General features: G+C 36.5%; 1 protein-coding gene across 2 annotated transcripts in view; it reads left to right on the plus strand.

Moving 5' to 3' along the window:
- Positions 1 to 1,347: 1,347 nt before the first annotated feature.
- Positions 1,348 to 12,275, plus strand: part of LOC103156513 (anoctamin-9) — a 17,945-nt gene continuing 7,017 nt past the window's right edge. Inside the window, exons 1-18 of one of the 2 annotated variants that reach the window (XM_007578594.2) lie at positions 1,348 to 1,613; positions 1,719 to 1,833; positions 2,522 to 2,587; positions 2,676 to 2,795; positions 2,880 to 3,016; positions 4,247 to 4,296; positions 4,392 to 4,450; positions 5,126 to 5,205; positions 7,363 to 7,497; positions 7,594 to 7,687; positions 7,768 to 7,828; positions 9,916 to 9,998; positions 10,094 to 10,198; positions 10,367 to 10,513; positions 10,609 to 10,645; positions 11,142 to 11,253; positions 11,360 to 11,417; positions 11,537 to 11,634. In XM_007578594.2, the coding sequence (XP_007578656.1) occupies positions 1,813 to 1,833; positions 2,522 to 2,587; positions 2,676 to 2,795; positions 2,880 to 3,016; positions 4,247 to 4,296; positions 4,392 to 4,450; positions 5,126 to 5,205; positions 7,363 to 7,497; positions 7,594 to 7,687; positions 7,768 to 7,828; positions 9,916 to 9,998; positions 10,094 to 10,198; positions 10,367 to 10,513; positions 10,609 to 10,645; positions 11,142 to 11,253; positions 11,360 to 11,417; positions 11,537 to 11,634 (1,463 nt within the window). In that variant the 5' untranslated portion in view covers positions 1,348 to 1,613; positions 1,719 to 1,812. The remainder of the gene's footprint in view (positions 1,614 to 1,718; positions 1,834 to 2,521; positions 2,588 to 2,675; positions 2,796 to 2,879; positions 3,017 to 4,246; positions 4,297 to 4,391; positions 4,451 to 5,125; positions 5,206 to 7,362; positions 7,498 to 7,593; positions 7,688 to 7,767; positions 7,829 to 9,915; positions 9,999 to 10,093; positions 10,199 to 10,366; positions 10,514 to 10,608; positions 10,646 to 11,141; positions 11,254 to 11,359; positions 11,418 to 11,536; positions 11,635 to 12,275) is intronic. The other variant, XM_007578593.2, reaches the window with a different exon arrangement.

The following is a 12,275-nucleotide window of genomic DNA, read 5'->3' on the forward strand; positions in this document are numbered from 1 at the left end:
AGACTGTTTTCAAGACTTTTTCTCGAAAGCAGTTTGACACAGACTGTTTTGAAGCCGGTGAGGAAGGAGGGTTTGATATGGTGAGTTAATTTTCTACATTTATTCATCTTCCTGCCATACTGACATATCCAACAGACATATTTGTTTACTCTCTCTTGATTGACTCCATTTTTAAGCACATAGACCAGCTCAGTCTTTACATTGTAAGACTCGAGAATTGTTTGGGTAGCAACTTCCAAAAGTAAAATTATATACAACACTTAGGTAATTTTGGTGTCTTTGCTAAGTGTTAATACATTTTTCATTACAATTTTAAGCAAAATATCAATATAGAGTATCTATGGAGAGACATTAATTTTTTTGCTCACTGTTTGGGAATAAATCAGACATGTTCCCTGTCTTAGACCAGTCACGATTACCAGAATTATTTTTATTTACTAAATGCCAGAGTAAAAAAAAAATAAATTTTTTAGATAACATTTTTGTTTTTTCCTCAAAGTCAGATTTACATACACAAAAATCACAGTATTCTGTCTTTGCAGCATCATATCTGGTGGGTTTGGTTACTGGAGGGACTGGTGCTCTTTATGTAGTGGAGAGTAACTCGAGTAAAGAACAAAATACTGATGCAATGTCTCAAGATATCAAACAGGAAGTTAAAATCTGGACATATATTGGTGTACAAAATTCACAGTGACCCTAATCATAAAACCAAATTAGTTACAGCTCTGGTCATCACACAGAAAGTCATTTGGAAGAGCTAAATGTGTTTAAGACCTAAAAACTGAGTCAGTGTCAACATTTCTGTCAGGGCAATGCAGCACAATTCCAGCAAATCAATTTAAGAAGCTTGTGTATTTATTTTTCAAAGATGTTGAAGTTGAGCTACACGGTGTGAAAGGGTGAGTCTTCCCAATGCCAAGGAAATTTACAGCATTGAAGAAAGAATTATTCTGGTATTTAGCAAAAATGAATCACTTTTGTAAACCTGGTTGAGCTAAAACAAGAAAATCTTAGTTAGACAGGGAGGGTAAAAAAAAAGGTTACGTTTCAACTTTATAGATTTACATTCACTAATGATTAATTCACAACGACTCTTTGAAAATACTTGGACGATACAATATTTAATTTTCCTTTGAGATAAAAAAAAAAATCTTTGAATTGAATTTAGCATTGATGCAACTAATAAAAGGAAGGATTTTGTCCGTTCTCCATTATTGCAAATGAATCGTTGTCTCTTGAAAAATGTCGGAGCGACTGTTGAGAAAACCGGATGATTCAATCGCAGCTCCGTCAGAGGCCTGGCAGACGGCGAAACGTCATCATGTTTGGTGCCATCTAGCGGCGGATCAGCGGAACTTCAAAGTCCAGAGGAGGGGGAGGCAACGAAGAAATAGATGTCATTCCATTCTCTCACCTGACAAATCACATCCAGAGTCTCATTTTGGCTTTGCCAGTAGTGCAACAGTGTGGACGGTGGTTTTCTTGTATTTTCTTTTGACTCGCTTTTGTTCGTACGGACTGAGCTGACGCAAACATAAAAGGTGGCGTCAGTCAAGATAAATGCTGTGACAGCAGCAACAGGTAGAGTCGCTTCTGGCATACCTTTGCTTGTAAGAGAGGACGGCACATTTCTTCCAGGTGTAATCCAGAAGTTAGCGGCTGGCTGTTTGTTGAAGACTGCATGTTTTTTTTTTCTTTTCTTTTTTTTTTTTCAGTTGGATATAACAAAGAGCTGAGTGAGATTGGAGGACTCAGGGGAGAGAAAGGTTGTTGTTGTTGTCCGGGAGGTTGCCGCTGGTTTCCCTCATCATGCCGGGGCACAGGAGGCAGGTAGGTGGTTGCGTTAATAATCATATCTATACATAATGGAGCTGCTCAAGGGACAGATATTAGTTGTATTACCGAAAGCTCGCTCCTTGAAAGCAATTCGTATTCTGTTCTTTAACATAGAGTCCAGACAGACTAATTACTGTGCTGTGTAACCCTTCTACATGACAGAAACCCATAAAAAAAACAAAAACCCTGATGACCTTTTTACAAAAGGCTGTTTGTATTTGCACAGTCAGTTAGTGATTGAACTCAAATTGTGCCACTAGATTAGCCGCTCCCTTCCTGACTGGAACTACATTCAGGCTTAGCTGTATGGATATGATTGCTCTGCTGATTGAGATATAGCCCAATAACCTGCCGTTCATTCAGGTTATAGATAGATTGTGCAGGCAGCTCTCTGTGGTGAGTCAGGTTCATGGTTTCTCCCTAAACTGACATTCCTGGACACGCCTCAGGTTATAGTTAGACTGGATTTCTGTAGCAGGTGATGAACTCTCAAGTGGTTTGTGTAAGATTTGAATCTAGCACAGTCAGACTCAGGGAACTTGTTGTTTGCTAATATGAATTAATCATTTCTAACACTTCCATGAAGGTTTTATGCAGTTCCTACTTGTATATGGTTTATAACTCTGCAACTTAAGTTCAGCTTCTTTTTTTGTTTTTTTGTCGTTGTTATTTTGTGATAAAGCCCAGTATCGAATTACTGGAATTAATGGGAGTGGTGAAAGAGAATGGCAATGAACCTCCTCCTGTGGTGAGTTGAACTGATGGGCCAATTCTAAGAATACCCAGAACTGATCATTCACCGATAAATCTGACCGGCATCATTTTTGCGTACACAGTTCACTCCACTGTCATACGACTACGTCCTGGTCGCTAAATTGATGGAGGACCGGGAGAGACACGCCAAGAAACAAAGGGAATACATAGAGCAGCTGAGGATTAAGAACTTCAAAGTGACAGTGGGTCTTACATAATAAACAAAAGCATATGCACTTTCTTTGTGGTAAGGTTCCTTATTAATTTGTCACAATTCTTCTTATTAGAAAATTATCTATGATAATCTCGTCTTCTATGGGATCCAGGCACCAAAAGAAATATTTCAGAAATACAGATATCTGCTCAAAATATCCGATGCCTGCAGTGGGACCTCAACAGACAGCAATATCTCTCTTAGCACAAGGTAAGACCAGCAGCTCCAGCTATGTTTGGCATTCAAAACAACCCCTGATGCTATTTTAAACATTGTGCCTTTTTATTATTATCATATATTAGATTGTTTTCATACAAATGATCTCTAAAGACGCTACGTGTTGCAATTCACATCAAAGGTTTACACACCTTCCTCATCGGTGTGAACGTATTATTAATTTCCAGCTTTGAATGATTTTATGAGCTGTTATTTTTTGATGAAACTAATTTAAATAGGCTGTAACGAAGATCTGTTTTCATATACAACACTCAAGCTCAGTGCATTTAATAACAAGACCTGGATTCACAAGTTTGAATTCGAATATGAACACACCCCCACTCATATTTGATTAAACACTATACTTAGCAATTTGCAGAGATACTAACCTATTTGTGTAGCCATCAACAAACACAAGAAACAACTGGCATAGTTCTTGCTGGAGTGAGTGAGTGAGTTCATTTTGAGAATCTAGCCTAAAGCATTACCCTTGAACTTTAAATAGTTTAAGTCAGTTTAAGTCTAGAAGCTCAAGGTTATCCTGCTTTATCCTTTCTAAAACAGGTTTTGATCATAATCCTGTTTGAGCGCCAAATTTTAACAAAGCAGATTATTTCTGCTTCTTTATTATTCAATCCACATTATGAGCTGCACCACTTGAAGCAAAATAAGCCCTCAGCATGACAGTTGGTAATGTTTTCTTTTATTATAGTTTGACTCCTTCAAACATATATTCTGTCATTGTGACCTATTAGTTTAAACTTTGTCTCATTTCACCATAAGAAGCTTCCTGAAAGCTACAAAAAGCATTGGTGTCTCTATAAATTGCTAATGGACGTTTATGCGAACATTAGTGGGGATGTTTGTATACATTTGAGCTTGTTTGTAGTATTTTGACCCTGAATTTATTTGAGAAATATACCAAAAGAAAACCTCCAATCTTGTTTTGAAAAAAAAGATGAAAGCTTGTCTCATCTTTCCTTGCTGAAAAATCAAAAATGTTCCCACAAAAGTAATTTATGCCAAGATTTATATCAACTTCACACCAAAGCTATGACAGTTATTTTTTATAAACATTTCATTTTTTATTATTTTGTGTGAATTAGATCATTTAAATTATTATTTAAAAGTAAATGTATTTATGGGTCAGTTGAATAAATGACATTATTCTCCTCATTTGCTGCATCACTGACTTTACAAGTGATACTTGTCCCATTATTGCAGGATAAGGATTGTCCACTTCATAATAAATCACACACAAATCAGCACTAAAGGTGAGTCAGAGTGGTTGATAATCTGGGCTCTTAAAAAGTGATTTTAATCAACTCCTGATTTTTCTCATCATTCTCCTTTGCTGGGAACTTTTCAGAGAACCTGCGGGATCTCATGAAGTCTAAGGTGTTTGAGACGAGGTTCTGTTTACATGAGGTAAAATTCCAACTTTACATCTTTGTTCAACACCAAGAGCATTCATTTGAGATGTAAAATGTAATCACAAAATGGTAATTACATTTTACACCAAAGCTTAGAAAAGTCAGGGACATTTTATCAGCTGTGATTAATTGCACTGAACAAGTTTGGTTGCAGAGAAAACAATTGCGTCCTTAAGATGAAGTCCAATCTGCTTGGTTAAATGTTTTTCTTTTCTTAGATGCTTCTAAGATAATGAGGTGAAACTTGATTGTGGCTTTCTTAACAAAACATTGTTGCCAAAAGATATTTGCTCACAGAAATGCAATGCAATTCATGTTAGTGCAATGAGTCATGCAGCGCTGGGAGTACGCAGGCTTGTGCGTGAGCATACAGTGTTGTTATGCGACTGGGAAAACATTAGCATGTTTGCCCTTCTGTTTTCTGGACAAACAGGCAGGATAAGATAAATTAATTTCCTGTGTGCTTAGCATGATTGTTCAGATGTGCAGCAACAATAATGCTAGCTGAAACATGGCAAAACCTGTTAAAATGTTTTGAAAATGGCACCACATCACATTCTCACACTGCAGGACTCATCTCTTAGTGCAACTGTATGCAGTATGGAAGCAGTTTGTTCAAAGCTCTTTTTCATATTGATGACTTCCTTTGATTTTGCGCCCCCGCTTTCAGAAAAGGAAACAGAAAGAGCTGAAGGAGGAATGGGCACGATGGTCGGCCTGTCTCAAAGGGCAACCTGTAACTAAAGTCAGGTTTGGACTGCAACACAACAGCCTCTTCATTATTCTGCTTTTTTATGCAGTTGATTAAATGGCTGCAGGGTTGTTATAGAAACAAGAAAACAGCCAAGATCCCTCCAACATCATGTGCTAATCGAGGTCTGCCTGTGGAATTTCACATGCAAGCAGAAAAGATGTTGATATCAATCATACTACCAGAAGAAACAGAAATGATTGGCAAGGATTTCTTTTCAACATAATTACAGACATTTGTTTAAAAGAAAATGCAACACATGATTCATCCCTCTGCATGACCAGAGTATTTTAACAGTACTGACATTACTCTGGTTTGACTTGCAACACAAAATCTTTATCATTTGTTGTCCATTTTTATTTCTGCCTTTATTCATTTATCATATTTTTAAACACCATCATTTCTGTATATTTCAGCTTATGCGTCTTCTGTAATTTTTGAAGATTCTGCAAGATTTTTGTAGTTAAAAGAATAGTACAGAATTTCTGAAATCGGATTTTGCTGAGAGGTTATAAACAGTCATTAACTTACTTGCAGTAGATAATTCTCTCAGCATAATAACTTTGACAAAACAGACATTATTTATTTATTTGCATTTTACCACATTACAACTACAAATTTCCTTTCTTTGTCTTTCTGTTTGCACTTTGTTTGATGGACCAACATAAGGTAGCATATATTTTTGAAGTACAAAGATAATAAGACATTATTTTATATTTTCTGTGCAAATATAAATCTAAAATGTGTGGTACTGCCCCCTTTAGTTTGAGAAGAAGAAAAGTGGAACTTCATTGATTGAGACATTCAGAAGATGCAGGGTTTCTTCTAATTAAGGGAGTTAGCTTATATACTAGTCCTCCAAAGGATTTGCCATTAATAGGGGGTGGGAAATAAATATCTTGCAACAAGAAGCAAAAGTGATAATGACTCTTAGTAACAACACAGGATTCAAATTTTGGATTTGTTGTCAGAAACCCCAACATTTTAACCTTAGTGAGAATCTTAACTTTAAAAAAGTAGGCAAATAAGCAGAAGCCTTAACAATGTAATCAACTCTTAAGTACCAAAAAAAAAAACATAAACAGGCTGTCAGTCAAAATTTAAAAGTATATAAACAACAATAAAAAATATGTTGCTGTTAAAACCTGGAACTGTATCATAAACTCCCTTCAAACAAAAGAGGAGATCTGAGTCACATTGCAAAAGAAGTTTATTTAAGCTGGTTGTAACCAAGATCTCATTCTTTCTGTTAACATCAATATATCATGTCCATAGGTGAGAGGTGACAGATTGCCTGAGTCCTAATCCCTCTATCTCACTCCACCCTGCCATCAATCATGAACAACAGCCCAAGAGTCACTTGCAGCCCACATAGATCATGTGCCGCCAGTGGAAATAAAAACAAAATAGTTTTTACTTATGTTGAGAACAAACATTAGATCACACCTGACTTCATATATGAATATTTTTAGTCTTCCGTGTTTCTCTAAACTTTCTAGGCAAACGTGATTGTATCATTGCCATGCAATGTTTATTACCAGCCAATCAATGTCGTCTGTTTTTACAGCGCTTTTCAGTAACAGGGCAGTTCAAAGTGCTGTACACCATAAAACATGAAAAAAGCAGCATAAAAAATATTATGCATGTTACTTTTACTTTTTGGTAGATTTAAATCAAGCTAACTATACCTAAGACCCAAACTGCCAGCCTGTATATAAGTGCCAGACAATTAAGAATGTTTTTGTATTTTTTTTGTACAACCCAAATAAACTTCACTTGGCTTTACTTGAATTAAGAACTAGTGTCGAGGACCAGTGCTTTGGCCTAGTTTTATTTCTTGATCGAATAAATCTAGTAATAAAACTTCAGCAGCGAATTTGAGTTTATCTTTCCAAAGATTTTGGAAATAGTTGTTCTAAATGAATCCATGATTTAACAGAGTGGCTTTTTATAGCTTTTAGCTATAACTGGTGAAACCATAATTGGGAAACTTTTTATATGGGCTTTCACCATCTTTATTAAAATTTAGTTTGGCTTCAAACATTAAAGTGTTAAAAAGAGGCAGATGCTTTTCCACAGTGCAGTATTTGCATGCAGTTTGTTTCTCCTCTGACTTGCGTTTTTCTCCTTGTCTGCACTGTTTGTGTGTTTTTCAGGGACTACTTTGGAGAGAAGGTGGCCTTGTACTTCCTGTGGTTGGGATGGTACACATTTCTCCTCATCCTACCGGCTGTTATTGGCATCTTAGTCTTTCTCTACGGCCTCAGCTACTTCAACTCTTCACCCCTCGTGTAAGCTTTCCAACATTTTCTTTCTCTTAAGTGATATGACAGAACATTTTCCTCTGTAATTACCCCTCCATAATGACTGACCTTACTGTCTTGTAGACAAGAGGTTTGTGAGTCTGACACAGTCATGTGTCCACTTTGTGACCGCGTTTGCAAAGTGTGGAAGCTTTCAGACACATGCTCATATGCCAAGGTTTGTCTGCTTTACTACTAAGTAGCTCTGTGGTTAATAGCTGCTGGCTGGTTCTCACTGCTGGTCTTCTCTGTTCACAGCTGAGCCTGCTGTTCGACAATAACGGCACGGTGTTCTTCGCCATGTTCATGGCAATATGGAGTGAGTTTGTGAGCACATGAAAACACGCACATTCAAAATAATGAAAACCCTCACAGTGAGACACATTTATTAACTGAAAGTCAGCGGTAGATTTCTGTCGATTTCTGTTATAATGCTATTGTGTATTTGCTGAAACATTTTGGCTGTACCTTGCACGATTGCATGCTCTTCTGTCTCAGAATTGTTTAATCTAGCTGCCAGTTTTTTATGATAACGAGAAGTTCACTGCCAAGAAAATATCAAACCTACTCTTGGCTACTTACCTCTAAAACAGGCGCCATCTGTCTGTGGGAGTGGTTCAGCATGCAGTAATTTATATAATCTGAAATAATATATAACCCTGCTTCTAAAGAGGCTAAGAAATGACTTGACAGTGAAACAAAGTGAGACATTCTAGGCCGTAACTTTAGTGCGGGTTGGATGTTTGCACACGCTCATCATGGGCATGAATGTAATGCTGATTTAAGGCTCCTAAAAGTTTATTTGAACCCTGGTTTCATGCAACATATGAAATCCAATAGACTTTAAGTATAAGAATTGAATGCACAAGGTTGATTTTATTGTGACACGGTCAAAATTATGCATACAGGTTCAAATATACACAGTGCCAGAGTTATTACAATGTACAAATGGAACATTACTAAATATTTTCCAAGCGTCTTCCACATAAAATATGAGATATATTTAGTACAAGTAAATAAATATAAGAAATAGTAAACGTAGAGTAACTTGGTTGCACCAGTGATGCACTCTTGAACTGAGACTTTGCTGGAGCTTCTTTTGAATCAGTTTTGGTGTTCAGTTTAATTTCACATCTGCCATCAGTTGTAGAGAATGTGATGAACCAGAGTTCAAATCCAGCTGTCACAGTAGCAGATTCTTGATATTTGCTCATTTAAATCCTTTAATTAGAGTTATTGAGATGCTACAAAAGATCAACATGGTCTCATTTTACAAATGGATCAGTCAGGAGAAGTGAACAAATAAATTTTACCACACACCTTTTTCAGCTTTAAGCAAGTAAACAGATGACTAGAGAAATTATTGGACGACAGGGACAACACAAAACATAAAAAAAAAGAAGAGTCTGAAAATGGACATGGAAGCGGCCAACAGGAGTTTCTAAGTATTGGTTGTTCTCTACATGTGGCAACAACCACAAAGGAAATGCCCTGTTCTTTCTAAAATCTCCCCAGGCCTTGTGGTCACGTGTTATGGTCTGGTGAAATTAAGCTGGAACTTTAGGGCTTCCAGAAACACGTTTGGTATAAAAACATCACTAAAAATACACCACACCCACAGAAGTAAACTTGTCATTTTGTCAAGATGGGAAATGAATGATGTGCACTTTTTTGAGGGTCAATAAGTATTAAGATTTTTTTAGCTTCTGACTGGATATTTGATATTGTTTTTGGCAGAATTTGTAGAGTTGAAGTTGCTGGATTTCTGACACAGACCCAGTCTCCAAGCACAGTGCTTAAAAACAAAAAAAAAAACTTTGTTGTGTGTAGTTGATGGCAGGGCAATTTCAAAACCTTAATTTAACCTGTTTTGTGCACATGTGTGTTTCGGGTCATTTTACTATTGATTGGAAAAAATCCTCAATAAGTAAAATCTTGTGGAATCAATTTTTGTTCAAACAAATCATTAAAGATGTGTGTAGCATCTTTGATCGATCATGAAAAAAGAACAGTTCAAATGCATTTTTAAAAGTGCAAACTTAGGAATAAATTTGGGCAATCTTCTGATCATTTTGGTATTATCAGAACGTCTGGCACAAATTTTTATCAACATGAATATGAGTCGCATATAATGTATGAGTTGAAATATAGTGCAAATTTTTGAATGTTTGAATTTATTTTCAATTTTGTGTGTACACTCCCACAAATTTTGGACTTACAAGTAAGATTTAAACCTGGAATGTAAATATTTTTTAGTACAGTTTCAATTTGGTTAAAATTTTCTGTTTGTTTGTTGGACAATATACTGCAAATACAAGCAAATTTCAATAATGTAAATGTCGAAAACACATACAAAGTGATTATGTGTAATAATCAGGTATTTACAGAGAAGACTATCTTCCACAGCAACACTGTTTATGGAGTTCTGGAAGAGACATCTGGCCAGTTTTGTATGCGAATGGAGAGTGACTGACTGGTCTGAATCAGAGGTACAGTCAGTCTGGAACATTGTATTTCTCTCGGGCAGCAATAGAGCTCATCGAATCACCCTTTGGTCTAATTTATTGCTCTAATTTAATTGCAGGAGGAACTGATCCTGGAACTCGTGAACGATGCTGAATGTCGCCCGAAGATGTACAAGCATTCTTACTTGCGCACCGCTCTGGTTTTGATCTGTGTCTTAGTTATGGTGAGATATGTCATTTTTATGACCTCATCAAAATGCATTATTCGGTCAGAATAAGAGGGCCGAATCTGTTCTAGGGGTCAGAAATGGACGAATATGTGTTTTTCAGTAAATTATGGAGACACGTATATGCATTGGCAGGTAACAGATTTTTTTCTTCTGTTTTCTCAGATACTGGTGATTATTGGCTTGACACATTTCTTGGTGGTAGTCAGGGTGCTTGTAGCAGGGAATCTGGCTAAGGGTTTCAAAAGCAACCTCGGCGCTATGTTGGCAGGCGCTGTGCTCCATTTCCTCATCATCACCATTATGACTAAGGTACTAAGACCTCTACATGTATATTTCATTGTTATTGTTGCAGTAATCTGTGATCCTGATATCTTGTGATTTTCTTTTTTTTCTTTTTTTTGCAGGTTAACCGGATTGTTGCTTTGAAGCTCTGTAAGATAGGTATTTTTGTTCTACTTGTTCTTGGTGTCACAAATATCTAATTTAAACTAAAGCAGGAAGTCAGGAATATTAAAAATAAGCTTACACATGGAAAAAATTGTCTGTTGTGATTAATCACTAAAAAGCGTCTTTGGCTTGAAAACTTAGGGCAAGGCTTGGAACTGTTTCATCGCAAAACTAAAACCTGCTTAACGTGCACGTTCTCTTAATGCCTTTAAACACTTTAAAAGCTACACACCGTTTTTATTGGTTAGAATAATGACATAAAAAAATAAAAACAAGATTAAAGAAAAGTTTCCAAGCAACTGAAATATTTTTACGAATGCGTTCTGTACTTAGACTTTGATGAGTAAGGCTATACTCAGCGGAGGGAAACAGAGAAAAAAACATGAAAATATTGGAGACTGCATTACTGGATATGCTGTATCTCAAATCCTCTGAGCATTGTTCATATTTTGGGCCTGTGAAACATGTTAAACATTGTTCTGTTTAACAGAAGAGACAAGGACATTTGCTGACACGGAGAAGAGTTTCACAGTCAAGATGTTCACCTTCCAGTTCTTCACCTACTTCTCCTCCCTCTTCTATGTGGCATTTTTTCTTGGCAGGTAAAACTTTGGATTTGTGCTCTGATTTCTGAAGCCAGCTGTTCTTCACTGATTGGTTTAGGCTTACAGGACAAGTCACTCGATGTTTTTCTTGCACCAATAACAGGATCAATGGCCATCCAGGTGAATATGTACGGCTTGCAGGGCAATGGAGACTGGAAGAAGTGAGTGATTACAGTTTCATATCTCATATATCATGAAACAGCTACAGGAATGCTGTTGTACTTCTTATGTGAATACAGTGACTGCACTGTTTCTAAAAGTTTCACTGTGTTTCTTTTAGTGTCACCCGAGTGGATGTCTCACAGACTTGTTCATTCAAATGGCAATTATAATGGTGCTGAAGCAAATCATCAGTAATGTGTTTGAGTACTTTGGTCCGTAAGTAATATTCACTTTAATTACTCTCCATCATATTGTTTTTGTTGTTGTTGTTTTTTATGTCATGCTTTCTTATGTTGTGTCATATTTTATTTTATATTGCTGACCAGACAGAGGTTTGTAGTAACTATTTACATTTATTTAGTTACATTTACTTGAGCAAGTAAATAAATAAATAAACAGAAATTTTGGACTAGTTTAACTCTTAGTTGAGTTAGATCTTTGGATGCTCTACCCACAGAGAGGAATTTCACTCAGTTTCATTATATAATACCATATTATAGCACATTATATCATATTGTGTTGTTACATTTAGCATCATATTGCCATATCATATCACATCACATCAACGCATATCATATCGAATTGGATAGTTTTATCTTAATCTTTTTGCTAATTGCTCTTGAGATTGGATCATCCCTCACCATCACCCTATTTCTATTATTCTCCTCTCTGAATCCTAAAGCCAATAAGGTATCATATTGTCTCTTATCTCATGTTGTATCATGCACGTTCTACATGTATCATATGTATCGCATGTAAAATGTCTGTTTAGGCCAGGGGTGTCAAACTCAATTTCACCAAGGGCCACTTCAGCATATTGGCCACCCTCGACGGGCCACATTGACGGTACAAATCAG

Source organism: Poecilia formosa, unplaced genomic scaffold, assembly GCF_000485575.1.
Source record: "Poecilia formosa unplaced genomic scaffold, Poecilia_formosa-5.1.2 Scaffold484, whole genome shotgun sequence".
NCBI lineage: Eukaryota > Metazoa > Chordata > Actinopteri > Cyprinodontiformes > Poeciliidae > Poecilia > Poecilia formosa.